The 22909-nt window shown below is 34.4% G+C and overlaps 1 protein-coding gene across 5 annotated transcripts in view; it reads right to left on the reverse strand.

Moving 5' to 3' along the window:
- Positions 1–22909, reverse strand: part of LOC140445836 (uncharacterized) — a 630732-nt gene that overhangs the window by 37763 nt on the left and 570060 nt on the right. For all 5 annotated transcript variants that reach the window (XM_072538213.1, XM_072538212.1, XM_072538211.1 and 2 more), the window contains exons 6-8: positions 12642–12924; positions 7184–7452; positions 5160–5470 (exon numbers count right to left, since the gene is read on the reverse strand). In XM_072538213.1, coding sequence (XP_072394314.1) covers positions 5160–5470; positions 7184–7452; positions 12642–12924 — 863 coding nt within the window. The remainder of the gene's footprint in view (positions 1–5159; positions 5471–7183; positions 7453–12641; positions 12925–22909) is intronic.

The raw sequence follows: 22909 nt of genomic DNA on the forward strand, positions 1-22909 counted from the left end.
TCATTTCCAACAACATACAAAAATTGCATACGAAATATGCACTCTTCACCTTTAAAACGCATTTTGATTTTTGTCGATAGGACACTCTGATCAAAAGAGACCTCAAATAAAATCGGAGAAGAGCAGGCGGGGTTCACGGCAGGAAGATCTTGCATAGACCATATTTATACACTCCAACAATTAATTGAAAAAAAAAAAATGGTAAAAAATATACCAGTACACATGGCATTCATAGATTTAAAAAAGTCATATGACACGGTCCCCAGAAAACAACTATGGAACACGATGAAGGAAATCGGAATAACCCAGAGGTTAATAGAAGCCGTAAAAAAAAACCTTTACAATAACAACAAGGTAAGAGTTAAAACCGGCAATAAATACTCCAACGAATTTAAGACCACAAAAGGTTTATTGCAGGGATGCTCTACATCTCCGACACTGTTCAAGATATTCCTCGAACAAATATTCAAACCATGGAAAAGGAAATGGGAATACCAATCCGGGATAACTTCTTGTACACATTAAGCTTTGCAGATGACCAGCTGGTAACGGCTCAAGATGAAGAAGATGTGCTATATGCTCCAAAAATTAGAAAAGGAATACACAAAAAATGGACTGGAAATAAATCTAGAAAAGACCGAATATTTAACAACAGAGCAAGAACCAGTGAGAAACTTGGAAATGGACGATAATAGGGAAATTAACGGCACTGACAAATTCAAATATTTAGGATTCACACTCTCAAAAAATGGAAACCACCGAGCAAGAGATAACCAGCAGATTAGCACAGACAAGAACATGTATTAAACAAATGAACGGGGTACTGTGGGATAGACAGATTACCAGAAATACAAAGAAGAGAACTTATAGCACCTTGGTACGCAGTATAATGACCTATGGAGCAGAGAATTGGGTAATAAATAAACGAAACAGGTCCAAAATCACAGCAACTGAAATGGAGTGCATGAGAAGAAGCTGCAGAGTGACAAAAATGGATCGCATCAGAAATGAGGAGATAAAACGAAGAATGGCAGTAGAACAAGACATACTCAGCTACATCGAAAAAAACGTTTAATTTGGTATGGACATGTGAGAAGAACAGATCATACAAGGTGGATAGCAAAGATTTCGGATTGGAGTCCAATAGGAAGGAGGAAAAGAGGTAGACTCCGAAGATCATGGAGGGATGAAGTGGACGAGGCCATGGAAAGACGAGACCTTAGCAATGGAGAATGGCAGAACAGAAAGGACTGGAGACGTTGGCTGAAAGAAGTAAGGCGGCGACAGCTGTAAAAATCCTTATATAGATAGATAGAAGTTCAGACATTTTTAGAAAAATTCAGCTTGTTCGTATTATTTTTTGAGGTTCAGTGGTATTTTCATCTCTGACGACTGGAGTATATGTTAACATTACACATGGATAATTTGATATAAATCGATTACAAATCAAAGAATATTGGTCTCATATATGACTATTTCTTGGGCCACACTATAAAAGAATTAACAACCTCTTGTCATATATCTTTATTATTTATTATGTCTTTATAATTTATGCAACTACTTATTGAATGTTAAAATATGCATAAGATTATTTCCATCGAATTTTAAGTGGAAGCCATCGGTATAGCCGTTAATATTTTTTTTATTCTGTTTACACAATTTTATAGCATGTAAAAATTGTGACTGTGTAAAAACATTCATAAATAATAATTATTTAGACGTTTTATTGCCACAGTCCAAATTTTAGGAGTATTTCGTGATTTCGATAATAAATTAATAAAACATTAGCACGGTGAAAAATAAATTTATTTTATGATAATCTAGTAACTGATGTTAAGCTGTCTGCTAGTTGACACCTACACACTCAGAAACATTTGGTGGTTTATCAATAACCATTTTTCAACAGTAGTTTATCTCGGGATTTTTAATGAAATTATGAGCAACAAATAGAAACGCTAAAAGCGAGAAACGAGAAACCCACGCTAAAATATCAGTGCAGTCCTCTCAGTAGCACAAATATTTGGGATACGCACTTAATAAAACATGAGACCGAATAAAATAAGCTCTACTGTTAAGGATTCGTATCTTCTTCTTAGGATGCCTGTCCATTCCGAACGTTAGCGATCATTCTGGCAATGATGACTCTGTTGGTTGCTACACGAAATAGCTGTGTTGAGGTCTTTCTATACCATGCTCTCAGGTTAGCAAGCCAGGATATTCTTCTTCATCCTGGGGCCCTTTTTCCTTCAATTTTACCTTGCAAAATGCATTGAAGTAGCTCGTATCTACGTTGATTTCTCATTATACGTCCCAAGTACTACAGCTTACGGCTCTTCACGATGTTGACCAAATCCGCAGTTGTGTTCATCCTTCGCAGGATTCGTATGTTCAGGTATTATTACAGATGCCATTTAAGAAACTGGGAGCCGTTGAAGTGTGTACCTAACGGATTATGTTGCGAATTACGTAGATTGACAGTCACAAACAAAGAAGTGCCTACTAAAAATAACGTAAAAAGAGTCCAAGGTCATTGCAGAATTTCTTGGCAGAATTTTAAGCAACAGAACACACTATAAGATTGTTCAGAAAAGCGCTGGACAGAGTTCAAATAGCACTCACGATTGCCAACGTTTGATACGGCACAACAAACTAAGAAGAACATGTACTACTCAGTTTACATTATTTCCATCGATGTAATTCAACCACTAATATTGTTATCTTGGACTCACATTGTTACCTTCTCTTATAAATGTAGTAATACCAATAAAATAAAAAATAAACAGATAAAAAATAAACAGCTAGATGTCTTTCCAATGTCTCTAGACTGTCACATACCTTTCCAGCATTCGTAATAGGTGGCCAAACGACCTTAGACCTATGATCTATATTCTATCCAAAATTATTTCTGTTGCTCTCTTTCGCAGTTTATTATCTTTGTTTATTATAAGTTTTCAATCCTTCGCATCTCAGTCTATTTTAATACTCTCAATGAAGAGCTGGATTCCATAAGAGAAAATCGAGTCCACTATTGTTTCTACTGCATATTTCTTATCTTTATTTGAGATGTTTCGATCACACCAAAAGAATAAAAACATCAAACCTAAATATCTAACATAACTAATGTTTTTGAACAACTTTTTACTGCTTAAAACTATATTGTCATTGGATTTACAGGCAGAGAAGGTCTTTGTAGATCTTTGCTTGGGATCTATTATTCCCTTCATTTCTCCTGCAATGTGTTGTTGTTTTAGGAACAAATCTCATTTATCTAGCCAAAGCAGAGATCCAAAAGGACAATTTTTCATCAAAGGAGACAACAAAAGAATGATCACCAAGGTGCAGCGTTTTGTTCTTGAAATCAATGGAAACGAACAAAATACGTATATATTGAAAAACTATTAAAAAACAAAACTTAAAAGTCTTCTTCTTCTTCCCCTTTATAAGCAATTCTGCATGTTCATTGGTGGATTGATACCTTTATTGAAAGTTGCCACTCCATCTTTTGCGCGGTCGTCCGACACTTCTTCTACCGATTGGTGATTATTCTCTTTCCATTTTGACCACGCGGGTCTCCCTCATTCTCCTTATGTGGTTATTCCATTCCATGTAAGTTACATTTTCTTCTAATGTCTTCACTCCTCTTTCGATCTCTCAGCGTATTTCCTGTAATTCTTCTCAGTACTCTCATCTCTGCCGTTTCCAGTAGCCTTTGTCTTGTGGCTGTGTCGGGTCTTGTTTCTGATGCATGTCATTATTGGTCTTACACTAGCTGCCATCCTATTTACATTTATTAGAACGAACTTGCATCGCCTCCAGCCTTAAAAAAAATGTTTATCTTAGGTTCTAGCATCTTTACGTTTGAAGAAAATTTAACAGCTTTTATACTTGTTTGCAATTCTTTGCACGACGAACTGATTGCACAACAGATGTACAGGAACATTGTCTTGCAAAAATAAAATACATCTGTACACCTTTCTACGTCCCCTCTCTATATTTTTTTCCAGAACTTTTCCAGCAGATTTCTGAAACGTCTTGGTCATGAAAATCTAGAATGTCTCCATTCCATTAATTGCTGTTTTGTTTCTTTCTTGAAGAAATGTACCCGAGTTTTATCCATAGTAACAAGGCTTAAAGAATTTTTTTCATATTCAAATGGACGTGAACTCTCATGTAAAATATTCAGTGCCTCAGAAATTCGTTTCAGCCCAGTTCGACGGTCTGATAAAATCATATAATGATCTGCATCGATATTTAACGGACGGGATATAGAAACTAGTCCGATCTTTAATGAAGATTTATCTCTTTTGAAGCTTGCAATACGACTTTAACGGCCGCATACGAAGGACATTCATCGCTAAGGGTATTAAGCAGATCTTCTTAAATCTGCTTACTTCTTAATGCCTTCAAATACAGGTACTTGATGAAAACTTGATATTCCAATTGTTTTCGTAATTACGGTTGACATCAATTTTTTAAACTTAATTTCGCAACTTAACATGTTATTCTTCATTGCTATGGTAACTCAATATTTTCTTTATCCATGGAACCGGTCTAGGCTAAATAGATATCAATACATCCTTGTATCATACTGGGAGATACATAATAGGAAGCACAATATGGGTACTTGAAATTTAAAACCACCGAAGGACAATTGACAAATCTTGTCAATTTGGGAATTCTTTTTAAACGTCATACCATTAGCGAACCAAATACCCACTACGAAATTGTAATAGTTTTCGAAATTATCTGTAAAACCATGGTTATATTAGTGAAGCATGAACACTATGAAAGGAAGATGAGTGGTAGAAAAGACATTTATGAGGTCAGAAAAAAGTAAATAAAAATGTAAAAAAAATTTATCCAAGTACCTACTACTAATTATCAAAATATGAAGAAACCAAAGGATCAAAAAGATATTTGGTATAAAAATTATTTGGAGCCATTGAACCAAGAGTCATTGAAGTATTATAAAATAAAAACAAGAATTAATAGGTTAATCTGTCAATATTTTGCAGAACTTCACGAACTTCACGTTATATTCAGCTAACCATATATTTTCATAATGCTTTATTTTTTGTTCTGTCGATACGCAATTCACGGATATTGAAGGACGTAAACAAGTAGTATTTATAGTTTATGGGAATATGCAAAATGCTTACCTGTAGCTTTCCCTCTCCCGATTTTCTCTAATGGGGCTAGGCCCTCTTTGCTGTGAAGGCGGCAACATCTTTTCCCTTTCTATGTGAGGTGGAGGCAACGACACTTTGGCGACTGCCACTTGTGGCGGAACAACCGCCACCTGTGGTGGTACTGCCTGCGGTGGTCCAGGTGGTGCGGTGGCTGCGTTCATAGCAGTCGGCGCTACTGCCGTTGCTGTCATAGGTGTTGGAGTCGACATGTATGGAGAAGCAGTGTGAGGCGGAGGTGCTGTTGTGGCGGTTGTTGCATAGGGAGTGTACAATGGAGTTGGCTGTAAAAGAAATGAAATATTAATACGAAATCAATAATAGGAGATCCTTTAGAATGCTAATAACATACTGTTGTGTATAATAAAAAAAGATTTTCAGGAAAACACGTTGTATGGAAAAGAAGTTACCGAAATATAGTAAAACGCTAACTTTAGAGATTATAAAGAGTTCGAAAAAATCGTACCGTACAATAATCTAAAAAAATGTTAAGGTCAAATAAAAAAAAACAAACCAAACTATAATTTGAAAGAATGTCATTACCGCAGCATCTAGAGTAAAATGCTTGCAGCTATAGTGGACAATTAGAAAAACAATTTGCTAATTTAAGAACTTATTTTCAGATGCAAGATGAGACACCTACTTTACATCGCGCGATTTTCGGATTAGATCACATATCACATAACCCCGCTTAAACTGACGGAACTAGAAACACGCAGTAACCACCTTTCTGAGGAAGAAAAAATGCACACCGAATGGGTAAACATCTACATGGGCGACATCTCAATGACGTCAGCCAAGACTGTATCGACAATACAGCGTCGAACTATTAATTGATAATAGGAAATATGTTCCCTAAAATAGGAGGTTCCTTACTCGTCGTTCAGGATCAGGTTATACTAACCAAAAATTACCTGAAATATATCGTCAAAGACCCTCAGGTCCAAAACGACAAATGCTGATAAGAATGTCAATAGGAGGTTCCTTACTCGTCGTTCAGGATCAGGTTATACTAACCAAAAATTACCTGAAATATATCGTCAAAGACCCTCAGGTCCAAAACGACAAATGCTGATAAGAATGTCAAGTTCAGGAATCCATCCAACATTTTATCGGAGGCTGTCAGTTATTTGATGCAACTGAATATAAGGAATGGCATGAGTCAGTAGGAATGATCATTCATAAAGAGATAGCTTACGAACTAGAACCTCTACAAACCAACCATTTCTTTTATTATCAATATGTCCCTGACAGGATGCTTGAGCATAACAACTACACGGTAAAATACTGGGACCGCACTCTGCTCACAGATCAACAAGTGCCCATAATACACTAGATCTCACACTAGTTAACAAACTAACATTCATGTGGCGAAAGCTAACAACAATAATCTGCGTGTTAAGTACAACGAAAAGATCGCCAAGTACAGAAATCTGGAAATTCAAATGCCGAGACAACGGAAGGTAGTACACATACAATTTCTATTAGTCTCAGTACTGCTGAAGCCATTCCGAAGAACTTCCTGGAGAAAACATAAAAAACTGGGTCTGAGTGAACATCTCTATAATAACATGAAGAAAGCTGTACTACTCTTGACGTCCAGATGTGTACGAAAATTTTTGGGTGACACTCCAGCATACCAAGTCACCTGGGGCTCGATAACACGGAAAAAGTACCACCAGAGCTCAATCCTTTTGATCCCGTGGTTATCTAGAATTAGTCTTAAATCAGGATATAATAAATTTTGTAAGTAAAATAAAAAAAACAAAAAATTGTTATTTAAGGAAGATTTTATCATAAAGATGTATTGTTATTCTCTCTTGACTACTTCAAATTGAAAATAATCTGCACCTACTCCCCAATAATGCATTTCGTCCTACATTATTACAACTTAAAGGGATTGAGAGCCGGATGGCTTAATTATGAAAATGATAAAAACATATCAATGATAAACGAAGATGACAAATTATCAAACACTCAAAGATCTATGAACTTACCTGGTGCTGATACGACGCGGGATGATGGTACTGACTCGGAGACGGGGCAACGGCGACATTAGCAGAGGTAGCAACCGCTGGACTTTCGGTTCTCATCGCATGTCCACCAGGAATAATGCTTGAAGAATCGAGTGCTGGTGGATGATGAGCAATTGGAGCAGCTGCGGGTTGCGGCATCGATACTGCCGTCGGAACGCTAGGCATCGTTACCGGAGGCGGTTGCGGCATGACGCTGGCTATCGACGTCGTTGGTGGCGGCGGTAGAGTTTCTGTAAAATAATAAAAAAATTTAAGATTGATTATTGAAATGTATACACGTGGTATATAAAAACGAACAACTGCTCTAGCAAGATTACTAGCTTGGAAAACTGTTGTGAAAAATGATAAACTAACCAATATAATAATATACAGAGGGCAAGTAGAGATGATACTACGAGACAGAGAGCAGTAAAACGGTTTAGCTTAATCAGTTAAATGTGGTATTGAATAAATAAAATAAATACGTAAATAGCGGGTAAGTACAGTGAAGATAAGTTGAACCAAAGACAAGCAAGTTCATTAGACAATAGTTGCTCTAAATAGTAATTATAATCCGAATTAAAATAATTTAAATCGCTTGGAAAGATCGATGTCAATCAGAAATCAGGAAATTTATAAAGATTGTAAGCATACGGGATTCATTCACCATTCAGTAACAACTAGTGTACGAAAATGTGTGGAAAAGAGTGATACATTGATAAAGTTTCATGTCAAAGTAGGATTGTCAGAGCTCAGTGCTAAGTACTTTCCATTCTCATCGGAACTGTAAGAAATAACAGGTCTATTTCAATTGAGATATAATGTATGCTGATAATGTGGTGAAACATGAAATTTCCACCGTGTAAGGCATTATGTGGTGTTCAAATTAAGTAAATTGTGCATATGATGTAGTTTCTTTTTATTATAATCCATGTTCCGACAACATTATATCGTGATTCTTGCCGTTTTTTCTCTAGGTCTCCATTCTGAGTATTCCGGTCCACCTATTATCATTTAAACGTGCTATATGTCCAGCCAATCTACATTTAGCTTGTGCAATCTTTTCCATGACATCTGTTGGGTTATTCTTAAGTTAATGGCAAAATACATTGTTTGTAAACTTTTTTCTTTAAGCAAATCGGTTGCGTTCCTTTTAGAATATGTCTTATTTTACCAAATGCTGTCCATCCCAAACCTATACGGCGCCGAATCTCACAGGTTTGAGTGTCTTTTCCTATTCTAATTTCATGTCCCAAGTAAATACAGCTAAAATCCTGATGTACTATTTTTGCCACCTATTCTCCTAAAATCCCTTTAAACTAAATTGGTCATGTATTTTTTTTATAGTTTATGTTCAGGCCAACTTGTTCCATTGCCTGTTTTAGTTCTTTCATCATTTTGTAAGATTCATTTAAATTCTCGGCTATAATAACAATATCAATTACAAAACGCAAGTGACTTAAGTATTCAACATCAATATTTATTTCCTTTTGAGTCCATCTAGTTCCTTAAACGTATATTCCAGAGCTGTCGTGAATAGTTGAAGGGAGATGGTGTCGAACTGTCTAATTTCTTACTCAATCCTATATTTTTTCCGTAAAGTCATGGAGTTTAACGGATATGGGCGTATCTATAGTTATACTTCCAGCAATTCCACGGTATCAAAATCTTTCTAAGTCCGAATATCAACGTGAGTGCTATAATATACTCAACACACTTTCAATCACTGTTTTTAGTGCTTGTAGGTGATCATTTGTTCCACAGCATCGACTCTTAGTTGCCGGAAAATTGTTGTACTTCCAAACGGCTCCAAATTTGTTAATTTGTTAATTTTTTGGGTCGGAGCTGATATGTTCAAACTTCGTTGGTGTGATTCGGAAGTGCTAATATATCCAAATCCTGGGACAATAAGTTTTTCCGTCATCTGATAGCAGTTATAAGTTTATATCAGCCAAGTGGTATGATCTAGCATCCCTTCCAGTGCATACAGTCCAGTTTATTCGTTTTGGTGCACGGATTACATCCAAAATATACTACAAAAAACAAAGTACCGTTCACATAGCCTACCGTTCATAGTTCTAGCTTTCAACACCTCCCAGATAAAAGGAAGGTTATATATTTAAAAGTTTTTATAGCAGGTCTTCCACTTTCTAGGATATTTCTTAGCGAACTTTTTTCTTTTGAATCCTCTCAATCTTTTCCAAGATTCCGAAGCTCTTGTATAATATGTCGACATTTTCTATTTAACAGAACGCTGGAAAATATTTCCCCGAATTTGCGTCATCTCTCTGTTATCGAACAATTTTCGCATTATCAAACGTTTGTTCGGTATAACTAAAACATATCTTCTTTTTATTTCAGACGGCTTAATAGGATTATCTCCGATCATACACTTGTTACAAAATAAAAACATCTATCGTCGATTCGGAAATATTTTCTAATAGCATATCGGTATTCGTAGAGTTCGACGTATCGACTTTTTACAATCAAACGATGTCAATTCTCTTTACGTATATGATATTTATCTGTATGTCTATTTACGTCGATCTATGCTCCAATCTGTACATGGCAACAAATCCCACTTGTTAATCCTTTTATTGCATTAGATATTTAACGATAAAAGTACCAGCCGGCATTCTTTGTTTTTATATCTCATGTCATCAAGACAGATTTTCTTTCCATATTCAGAGACAACCGAGCAAAACACCTGTCCGTGTTTTTATAGATCTTTATTATGGAATCATACTTGGTTAAAAGTACTGAGATTCTTAATTATGTCTTGACAAAAAAACTAACGATTGTTTTTATTGTTTAGATGGAATTTATGTGAATAAAACATAGACGTACAAACGCTCCATTGGATTTGATTCCGATTAAAGACAAACTACAGCAAGACATATAGTGATCAGTGATAAATTCTTATTCCTTCTATGCCTTTCTGCTAGTAGAAATTTGTCCGTCGCTTTTGACTAATATAGATTGCCTTTATTTTTCTGAATACAAGGATTGTGACTTAAATTTTGGGACAGACAAGTATAGACACATCATGCAAAATATATGTTGTTTTTAAAATACTTCATAAATTGCAATAAACTTTCTCTAATACAGCATCCTATGGTTTAGTACTGTGACATAAGAACGCATAGAAATCTTAGAAATTCAAATTTCTAAGATGTCTGTAATAAAAATGTAAAACTCATTTTACACGTTCGATTTGTTCGATTTAAATTTAGTTTGAGACATTCTCACACTACAAACTTCGATTCTCACAGTTTTATTTCTTCTTTCTGTTTCTCTCCTCTCGATGATTGGATATCATCAAGGGTATTCCAACTTTGTTTACAGCTGCATTAAATTTCTCATCCAGGACATTCTTCTTAGGCTCGGATACCTTAACCCTTCAATCTTTCCCTGCAGCATATTTTGTAGGAATGTGTATTTTTATCCCCGCATTAGATGACCCAAAATATTCCCATTTTCTCTTTTTTATAGTAAATATTACTTACTTTTCTAGAGCTTGTGGCCATTCGACATGATACTTCTTCATTCGTGACTCGGTCAACCCAACGTATTCTTAATATTCGTCCATAGCACTTCCTGGCCAATGTGTGCTCTATAGAAGTTAAACATTAGTGGCGACAATATACATCCCTGTCTCACTCCTCGTGTAAATCTTATGTCTGAAACTTCATCTTTTATTCTTATATTTGCTCGCTGCGATCTTTATCATCTATGCCTTTGCTCTTGGCAGTTTTATTTACTGTACTGCAAAATACGTAACTACTGAGATACGAGCGAGATAGCGTGAATCAACAGTCACCAGTAATTATCGAATTTTTTAATTTATAGGCACTTGAAGCTTCGGCAAAATGCAAAATAACTTATCAGTACATAAACTTAATATATATGTAAAATAATTTATGAATTTCGTAAACAATTATAGTTTTAAAGATTGAATAATATTTCGTTGTAATTTATAATCTTCACTTCTATGAATTTTTCCTGATATCAATTTTATCTTACGACTGAGAAAATTTAGTTTTATCCGGTATTTTAATAATCCCGAATATTTGAATATCAGACATGGTTCAAGCCACAAACGGGCCGGATTCTCTTGTTTGGACTACATATTTGTTTGGATTTGAAAAGTTTTGGAGAAGGATGGATTGTTTGGCCACGGTAACTCAATTATTCAACGTAATTATTAGATGGCGCACAGCCCTCCGTGGGTTTTGAAATGTCTCAAAGCATCCTACTCGTCTTTTTCATTGATCCTATTCGTTAACTGCGCCATATCCGATCTTCCATATTTTCTGTCAAAATTAATAAGCAACTCATCTCTTGTCGTAATTGCCCATGTTTCCTATCTTGAATGATAGCATGGGCCAAAGCAACAGCGGTTAGCCATGCATATTCCCTTTCTTATTTCTTTGGATGTATTATTTTTGAAATCCTTTAACAATTTCGATAGTTTCATGACGTATCTCTATTAAAGTGTTACTGCCACTTTTTTGGTACATGTTCTCTTTAGTTGAACAGATTAGCTCCATTCTGTCGATTAACATGGTTTGCTTGTGACTTCAGCTTTTCTTTTGATGCTAACTCGTTTGTAAAACTTTCTGTGTTCGTGTTCACTGTCTAAGCGTTCCATTTCTTCAAACTCGTTATTTGTTTGACTATTTTTATGTCCTTCCTCTTTATTTTTACTCGATATTATTGTATTCAACATTGATTCTAGTTTCTATTTTGATCATTCAATTCAACGTATCCAGAGACTCAAAACGGCCGGAAGTATTCACGCCCAATAACTAAAGTTACTCAGGATACACAGAAGTACAACGTAAATATGTTAAGGACACTCTTTAACTACAATAGTCCTTGGTAACTGGTCAGTAGAGTCGTCGACCATTGTGGTGTTCCTTCAGCTGGTGAGGATTGCTAATACCGTGCATTGAGTCTGTATTGGATCTTTTTAAACGCCTTTGGAATTCTAAGCTTCACAATTTTTTCTAGAATAGACGTAATGCTTTTTTTAAAGAATATGGGGCTTTCAAACAACATGAACTGTCCAGATTCTTAGTAGTATTCTGTCACTACAGAAGGGGACAAAAGATCAAATCTATTGCACTCCTAATGCTCTTAAGTTTGGGTTTTGATGCAGCGACCAATTTCGCTGATATGCAGGGAAAGTCTCCTCTATTTGAGTTCCAACGATGAAAATATTTTTTCTGAGCACTAAGTTTGTCAATAGCTGCGACATGTAGTGTTTCCCTATTATTTTTCGGTGATTAGGATTATGTCATCGGCGAATTTCGTTTTTGTTAACAGTTAACAATCGATTTATTTTTAAAACTATAGTATAATATTCTTAAGTAAGTAATAAAAATGATCTACATATTTTAGTCACTATTCATTCACGGTACTTCCTCTTGAAACTTACCTTGCGTGATTGGTTTAATGGCGACGGCCGGCGTAGGCGAAGGCGTTACGACGCTGGCAGCCGATGAAACCGATGCCGACGGAATGGCTTGCAGTGGGTGCTGCGGCGGCTGCTGGGCGGGAGCGGGCGACGGCACCGGAAGATTCGGAGGCGTCGGAGCCGGTACTGGCGAATTGCTAGTACCATGGCTCAGACTGGGTAGACTTGGAGGCAGGGCGCCTGGGAATTCGTGCTTTCTCGACGCCGGAGTGGACGCAAATATCACCGAACTGGCGTCCGAACCCTGCAACAAAAAATATATTAACTATTTGTACGAAAAGTAAATTGTCAAAACATAATATATATAGTGGTGGTTAGTACAATTAAAGCTAGAGCTAAAATGAATACTATTACAAGAATTATTATTATTAAACTTAACAGTCTTTCGAGTTGAACCGCGTCGATTATCATTGCGCTGAGCTTTCGACATCCTCTTTGATGTCTTCTTCAGGGCTTTCGATGTGTCAGTCTCCCTGGCCCCCAGATACTACTAGACTGGTCATGAACCAATGCGTTACTATATTGCGTTGGTTCGTGATCAGTGTAGTAGTGTCTGCAGGGTCAAGTTACAGCCAGTTGCCAATCGGATAGACACTCCAAATGTACATTATTTAAATGTTTTTTTTTTCAATCAACTTCAAATATCATAATGTCCCAATCTTTTCCAAAAAGTGCTAAGAAAAAACGTCGATAATATATTATACGAAATGCTTGTTATTATAGTTAATATATTTAATATTATATACACTAACAATTCGTTTAAATTAACTAAATTTAAATGTATGCGTTTGTGACATTCATATCTCCCGGTGATTAAATAAAGCATATTAAATTCATAACCGGTGCATTTTGTATAATTGGTTTTAACTCAAAAAGCATCAGTGATCTCGTCAACAAAACATATTATTGGTATGGCTCGTTATAATCCTCAAAGCTAAACGCAACAATATATATTGCTTTTTGTTATAACGGTATTCTATCGAAAACCAAAAAGCTGTATCAGTATTAAATATACAAATATTAATATCATTTCTATATTATACAAATTTATTGTCCGCTAATTCATAGGTAGCAGTTTTTTGAATAAAAAGATATTACTCAGATTGTCCATAAAATATTACGTATGCAATTATAGTAAGGTTTACAAAATATACGTACGATGTCATAAAGTCTTTTCTGTGATGTTAGGATATTTCGTAAAATGTAGGAAGGTGAAGCAACAATTTAAGATACATACTTACAGATACTGAAACTAGTAACGATGGCAGATGGCACTGTCAGCACTTACCGCCGGCTGGTCCTCTCTTTGCATACCTGTACCCCCACCAATAACCTACTACTACCATCAATGCGCGCTGGATATGGAACACTGACAAAAATATAAAACGCCGCGAACCACGACAGAAAACCGAGTTCGATTCGAAGTATTGATCTGGTAAAAGCTCCTACCTCGGTTCTTTGAGATCTGATCAGAGCCTACCGTCCTTTCCCGTACCAGCGATCGAGTATTGATCTATCGCTTTCGTTCCTCAGCTGCGTCGAGTATTGATCGACCGATTTCATCCCACCTCTCGCCTAGGCTGATTAGTGATCGGCCGATCCCACGGTTTTTGGGTATTGAGCAATTAGAGTGAAATGGATGAAGTGGAAAGAAGTAAGTGGTTAGCTGTATGACAGAAAGATTCCAATGAAACTGAAGAGAGAATTCTCTAAATCTTTCGTAAGACCAGCTGTGATGTACGAAACTGAATGTGGGACAGTAAAAAAGAAAGTGGAACAACGAATGCATATGTCAGAAATGAGAATACTTAGATGGATGAGTGGAGTGACGAGTGGATGAAAAAAAGATAAACTTAAGAGTGTTGAATATTAGGGGAAGTCTATGGGAGGCATCAATTTATTGATGCCAAAATGGGAGAGTATAATATGTTAAAATGATTCGAGCATGTTTAACGTCGAGACGCTAATTACCCAAAACGAAGAAATGCTGACTTGCTTCCTGGGAGGCGTAGAAAATGAAGATAAAAGAAGACCTGAGGGAAACGGTTAGGCACAACATGTCGCTAAAGGGAATTGACATTTGTATGACTTGGGTTTTAGTTCTTTTCATTGAAGTAGATAAGTATGATCATTTGATCGGATCACACATACATAATTAAAAAGACACTCAAACGACTTTCTAAAATTGTTAGTTAAGTGTTTCCTGTAGTTAGAACTTCTTCGATACTGGAAGAAAGGGTTATAAATAAAAAGAAACGCAGTTCATGGATATGCCCACAGACATATCTGCAAAACAAGATTTCGAATTCACAGTAGAAACAAAGTAACGAGTGTATCACAAGAGATGCCCTCAGTATTAAACTGATGGGTCCAAAACACAGAAAGGGGTAGGAATTGGGGTTATTGTACAGAAATGATCTTGCCAGTGTTATTGGTGAAAATAAGATATGTATATAAAATCAAAGAGTTATTTTAACGTTTGGACAACCTGTATAACAAGAGGGGCCAGACAATTACCGTAAAAATCCGAATGTAACAGGCCGCGACTGCCTGTCGTCGATATGCTATTATTACAAGTCATTCAACGTTGGATTAAAATAAATTACAAACGATATATCCGACTAATTTGACTAAAACGATTTATTATTTTATTATTCGCTTTCATAGTTATTTGCATATAGCCATTATGGCGTTTGATTATACGTTTCACTTGTATATTATCTTCGGCTTATTACAGATACATATAGGTATTATGTTGATGTACACGCATGTTTTGAAAACGCTCGAAATTACCCGTGTTGAACATAATGACCAGGATCGCGGCAGTCATCAAGAGATTTAAAAAATACTTGAAGACTGTCATTAGTTGTGGGAAACTTTTATTACAAAAAAAAATATTGATAGGCACTACTAGGATTACGAAAAATAATGGGAGGACGTACTTTTAATTCTTGACCATTAAAAAAAAACAATGATTGAGCATTTGTTTGGAATTATGCACAGCAGATCAACAACACATGCAATTTTCATTACATAAGGCAGATCATCGCCATTATCATGATTACGTTGATAATGAAGACAACTAATTATTATGATGATGAAATTTTGAATATGTATGAACAAACTGTTATACACAATGAAACACTTTAAGTGAAAGTAGGGTTACATATGAGATCATCATCATTCTGGCTTTACAACTCTATGTGGCTAAATTAAGAGAACACAGTTAAGAAAATCCAGTTGAAAAAGAGCTATTGCACGAGTTTCAAATTACAGAACCGATTCCTTAATCGATTAGTGAAGAAACATTTCATGTTGACTGCAGTAAAGTGCAGTGGATTTATTTGATTCACGTTGTGTCACCTGGCAAATCACTTTAGTTCTTATTTAATCCCCAAGTGAGACGCACGTTTACTAATAATATGTGTGGAAGTTTTAGAAATTTAGAAAATCATCAATGGACGTTGACGGACAGTACGTATAATTTATATTTATTTTGTAGTGTCCGTGGATCCTTTTTTTATTATACATTACGTGAGACAATACTTATATTTAAACTGTTTTTAAACAATTGAAGCAAAAATGCTTAGCCAAAATTTAGAAAATATCATTCAAAATTTATGTTACCTTATGGTAACTCTGAACATTTGTCCGTATATGTGTAATAGTACGTGACTTATATTTTAGGGTATTGGTAGCAATACATGCTAATGGTTTTACACCAAAGGAAGCATTAGATTTGGTAAACGATATTACTGATATTGAGGATGTTTTTATTGCTACTCCTGAACCTGATGTTTTGACAGCCAAGGATTCTTCGGTCGACGACGAAGGAGGAACTGCAAATATTCCAAATCACAGACAACTGAAGTTAGATGTATGCATCGAGAGATAGATATTGAAAGTTTTTAACAGGTCTCAGTAATATTTTCGCTTTTTTTCATCATTTTGCAGATACTATTTCCAGAAATAGATTTGGGTGCGAAGAGCTACATTTCTGTTCCTATTTCCCTATTTCCCTTGTTCCATATCCTAAAAATATGAACTAGTCATTGTGAAAAGTGAGTAAAACATTTAACTGTAATCAAGAAAAAAGAAACCCGTATGGAAAGGGATAGTTATCTGGGAAATCATCTACAAACAAGTATGTTCCATATCTTCTTTCATTCAGTACGCTGTTTAAGGTTAACTGAGTATCTGAATTGTCGTCTTCCACTCTTCTATTACAACCAACTAATACAAAAAATAAGCCTTGATAGTTTAATTTGGCTTCATAAAGGATCCAGAAAATCTTCTTCGGCATGATAATTTGATACGTTCAATTCTATCTTTTTTTCTCTGTTTGGGTTCATTTTAATTTAATAAGACTAGGCTCTATTCAATCAGTACTGTTTATATACCTTCTTCTGACTCCTTTCTGTGATGTTGAACTGGATTTTTACTAAAGACCATATACTTGAGTTTCTTGGGTATTAATCTGCATTTACGATGTTCTTGCTAACAGCACGTATTATCTGCATATCTAAAGTTATTTATCATTCCCCTATTGACTATTATTCCTTCATTTGCGCTTGATAAAACTTCCTGGCAACTGTATTCACTATACACGTTAAATAGTAGTGACGTAAATATAAATCCCTGTCTCACTCCCCGTGTTACCCCTATTACGTCTGAAATTTGATCTTCTATTCTTATATTTGCTCTCTGTTTTCAATATAAATTCAGGATTATTCTCAGATCTTTATCAACCATGTCTTTGCCCCATGAATATCTTTAAGTAAATAATGCAAACCAAAAGGCTTGCCTTTTCTAAAAAAATCTATAAACCAGACGTGTATCTCTTGATTGAAGTCCAAGCATAGCTTTGTGAGAACATAAAGAGCAAACAGAGATTCTCTAGTGCCTAGCGCTTTTTGAATCCCAACTGAGTCATGCTAATATCAAATTCCAGCTTCCTGTAGACACGGTCACGAATGATTTTTAGAAACACCTTAAGCGAATGACTAATTAACGAGATTGTTCGATGAGCAGGAATATTCTTTTGCATTAGCTGCTTTCGGTATATCTGTTATCTGCTATATTGTTAATATATCTTCAAAATTTTTGGTGTGCTCAAATCTTACCTCATCAGAGCACTCACAGTTTTTCTCTTCTATGATGTTATTGTTTGAGATCGTATGTTGGAATAGTCAACGAGTTTACCCTCACAAGCAGAGCAAAAACCGACTATTTTTTTTAATGCACAAAACCTTTATACGATGATGTTTTTCAAAGTTCAACAAATAACATAAAAAACAATTTCACTGAATCGCTTCGGAATCAATTTTTTTAGGCGAATCTCATCGAAATAAACATTTTTTCTTTTTTGGTAATTTTTCGAAAAATGCTACCTTTTCGAATCATTTGTAATTTTTTGTTGCAAAATGCCTTATTTGGCGATTTTTTGGATCTTTTTTCTAAAAAATTACTAAATGAAGCTTTATAATCTTTCAACCTTTCAATTATAAGTAAAAATATTTTGATAAGAATTCTATCTTGCTGAAATCATGGACCCAATTATTTCGATATGCCTTTCGACCAGTCTACCGCTAAGCGTGTATAGCGGTTGCGGCGCTATAGGCGCTCGAATCTTTTAACTTTTTTATTAATTTAATATAAATATATATATATATATATATATATATATATATATATATATATATATATATATATATATATATATATATATATATATATATATATATATATATATATATATATATAATATATATAATATATATAATATATATAATATATATATTATATATATAATATCTGATAATTGGATTAAATAGAATTTTTCCGTCGACCGTCCATTTATAATCAATTTTAACACCCTCAAAATCATTAATTAATGACCCCTATTAACGAATGATTTTCGATTAATGAACGATTTTATTATAGGCAATACAACATACATTACTTGCATAAATTAATTCAACACTCTGTGATTGACAGTGACCTGTGGTGTAGGCAACCAAACATATACCTATTTATATTCCCACTAAAAAATTTAAAATGAAGTAGCCGCTGTTAGTACTATCTGTCATTGTATGTCATTATTTACTTTATTGTTTAAAATTCTGGGTATTTGAAAAATCAAAAGATGGATATTGACGAAGAGTTTAATTTAACTCCATCAGAAGTGGCAGAAACTGCAAATGAAATATCTTTCAAGTTTACTGCCTGAAAAAAGCAGAGTGTTGTACGAAAAAACATAACTACCACTAAGGAAAATTAAACTTTGAATAAAGATAATGAAAGCTGAAAAAATTGTTGTTTATCGTTAAGTAAATAAAAATTTAAACTAAGATGTCTTTATTTCTGAAAAGTACGGTCGACGGAAAAGTTTTGTAAGGAACTCGTGAATTAAAATGGCGATTATAATCTCGAACATTAACGCGCTCGCTCCGCTCAAGCGTTAAAATATCTCAATTGTTAATCGCCCTTATTAATACACTTGTTGGTTAAATAACTATTAATTTTATTTAACAATACGCAGGTAAGTAAGTACTAGGTTACAATTACTGATTATTCTACATACGATACAGACTTGTTTTAACTTGTTATTATAACAATGTTGTGCCGCACTTATACAGGTAAAGTTTTTTCTGAGATTGCAAATGATTTTCGTTGTCTTCGCGAGTAAAAGAAAGATTTTTATTATGCAAAAATTGTACCTTACAAAAAAGTGTATCTTACAAAAAAATAATTTTTAAGTTGTAAACTATTAACATTCAAGTTTGGATTGTGATCGAAATTATGCGGAAACGTGTCAAAAAAAGGAAATATATTAATATTATGTATTAGCTAAATATTATTTAATTCCTTATAGACCTTGTAATTATATATACTCTAGTTGAAGTACTATTCGTTATCTATTATGAACACTGACATCAGTGACATCACTTCTGCAAAATTACACTGCAGGGCGATTGATTTATTAAATGCTTATTGACCGTTTAACAGTTTCGGCTGTCCATTCCTCGGCAACCAACCGTGCGTCGGTCGGTTGATAACAAATCGTAACCATAAACCGAAACGCAAATTCTACTGAACATCCAATAATATTCCAATTTACAGTTTCAACTTGTTTATTCCGACTGTCGACAGAGAAGAGGATTTAGTAGTAGAAGGCTAATAACCGATGTGCACGATCTAGCGTACGCCCATTTCGTTTCTGTTGATCGCCCTCTGGTAGCTAATTAAACGGATTGGCCGTTTTGATAACATCGTTACGTCGTAAATAATATTATGGGATAAAGTAAATTGCTGAGTTGATATCGATTACTGTTTTGATCGGTAGTAGAAACGCTTTATTAAAAAAGGAGACTTTTCACTAAATAGCATTCGTATGTCACTGAATAGCATTCACCTGTTTCATCTATTATTCTGATCAATACTGTTCTGAAGGTATTTTCTTGCGACATCATTTTAATGGGAATAAGCCATAATTGAAGTTTAAAATAAGTTTATTGTTGTTTCAAATTTCCACTTCGGAAATCGTTCTCAAAATACAAACATTATTAAATTAAACAAATTTTGTTTTTTGTTACTTGTGAAAACTTCTAATAATTTAATTTTGTCTGAGTCACTTATATTAACAATTCAGACATATATTATACATTTGAAAGTAGATGACTTTAAAATAATATTGCTGAGTTGTTAATATATTTAACAAAAGGCCTCAATTATGTCTTGAAAATAAACTGCTTCTGTACAAGGGTATACTCATACTAGTTTGGGCAAATGAAATAGAACTATGCGGCTGCAGTAAACCTTCAAATACGAAGATACTTCAAACATTCCAGTTCAAAATAGTCCGTATGATAAAAGTAAAGCTCTATGGTATGTATCCAACCAAACATTTCACAATGATCTGTACATCCCACTACTTAGGGACATAAAGAATCATTCATTATATATACATATATATATATATATATATATATATATATATATATATATATATATATATATATATATATATACAAACAACACAGTTTATTAGGGCTGCAGTCAGTAGGTTTGGCCGGGATATTATAGAAACACTCTTTTGACTTTTGGTCGAGTTTTCGGAATTCTTTTATTCCTTCTTCAAGACATAGTCGTTGAGATTATTTGTGTAAAGCTATGACACTCAACATTAAAAACACACATATAAAATATAACATGTAAAATAATGGACAAAATACATTTTAAAATTTAGTTGGATAGTTAAAATTTTGTTAGTGACATCTTTTAATGGTGTGTTTTGGCTGATCCATAGAGAACAGAAAAAAAAAACTTTTTTTTCTACGTATATTTTAATTGACTTATAAATGGGACAAAGTATGAGATTATTCTACTTACCTACAAGATTTAAAGTACTTAGATTAACTACTTTTAAAAACATATTATCTCAAATGTAAAAACAACTGATGACAATCAAAATCAAACACTTGAAAACAAGTTGGTTGAACAATTAGTAATCACAGGCATGAACAAATGAACTCTTGAAATAGATTCATCATGAGATCATCACCTTCTATGACGACTTTGGCAAAATATTTATTGGTTATCAGTTTACGATATATTTCTGTGTATCGAGTTTAAAAAGCACTTGATTGTAGAATACATAATGAAAGTAATAGGAAACGGTGAAATACACAGCACATACAGGTAATAAGAATGTACTGAATCTTGGAATGGGCATCTTGGACAATCAAATATTGTATTTACGATTGCCTTAGGGCTTGCCATAAAGACGAGTTAGATTGGATGGGATTAGATTGGATTTAACGGGTGGAGAAATATTTTGCTTGACACCGGATCCCATCAATATACAAAGAATAACGAATAATAAATTGGCATTAAACCCAGGAAGTGATCACAATTTACAATTATGCAAAATTAGAATGAAGACAATCAGATCAAAGATGAACTAAAAAATCAGATGGATTAAAAAGGTAACGTGGCGTGGGGTCGCTATCTAATGAATCGATAAAAGCCCTGTACTAAAAAATATTGGGTGAAGAAATAAGCAACATCAAAAATAAACATTGTAGATAAAAACTGAATCAATTTAGAAAACGCTATGGTTACTTGAGTTAAGCAAGTACTAGGAAAACGACCAGTAAAAAGGTAAAGCCAATAAAAACCATGTTTTAGACAGGAAGTGAAACTAAAATGCAAATAAAAACGAGAAACTTAGTTAAGATTTACATCATTAGTGGATAGAACACCTAACAGACTTATTTGAGGGGATCAATGTAAACCTCAAGTGTTAAACATGGTTATCTAATTAGATGAAATTGGAAATGGTAACAATGAGGAAGCCAATAAAGCACTAAGCCAGTTTAAATAAAAAACGAATGAACTGCTAAATTTATTTGGTAAAACTGGAAGAAAGAAACCACTGGATATAAAAAAAACAGAAAAACAGAAAGGAATCAACACATAGAAAGAATGACCATAACAAATCGGTGAAAAATAATAAGAGAACGACCACCATGCATGATTGTTTTATAAACAAGAGACACAATTGGATTCAATTTCTATACCTATAACGATAAAGTCATTAAGAAGCAGACATTGCAGAAGATAAAATTAATTGAGAACATTGTACATCGGATAAACAAAAAGAGAACTGTATATAATACTCCACTAACAAACAAGCCGCTAAATCTAAATCTAAAATCAAATACATTGTATAACAATTACCAGTCTAAATCGTCGATATTTTCACTCACTAACTCACTAACCGGTTCCGCCACTGTTTCCGTTCAGCAGGAATAGAACGCCACAAAACTTGCTAAAACATTAATCATCTGATACATTACGATACGATAGTCCGGATGTTTGTATGTTAAGTGAGAGTGTTGTAGTAGTCGGAGTGATTAACATCATTTTTTAATCGGATCACATCTGATAGTCGAGAGAGATAAAATTTTAATGAGTGGTCGGACATTGATTTGTTTATTGTTGCAAGAGAGGTAAAGATAGGCGGGATCGATTATAATACCAGCGACGTGTTTATAGAGATAAAGATCAGTTAATTTGTAGACCGTTTAAAATGATGAAAAATGAAGGTAATCGATGACTTGACAGTGGTCTGATATTAGGTGGGGTCGTATAAAACCGTTTTGAATAAGTAATGAAGTGAACGCTCACATTCCAAGTCAATCCGAACAGAACGATTGCATTGGCTT

This window comes from Diabrotica undecimpunctata, chromosome 7 (genome assembly GCF_040954645.1).
Source record: "Diabrotica undecimpunctata isolate CICGRU chromosome 7, icDiaUnde3, whole genome shotgun sequence".
NCBI classification, from domain to species: domain Eukaryota; kingdom Metazoa; phylum Arthropoda; class Insecta; order Coleoptera; family Chrysomelidae; genus Diabrotica; species Diabrotica undecimpunctata.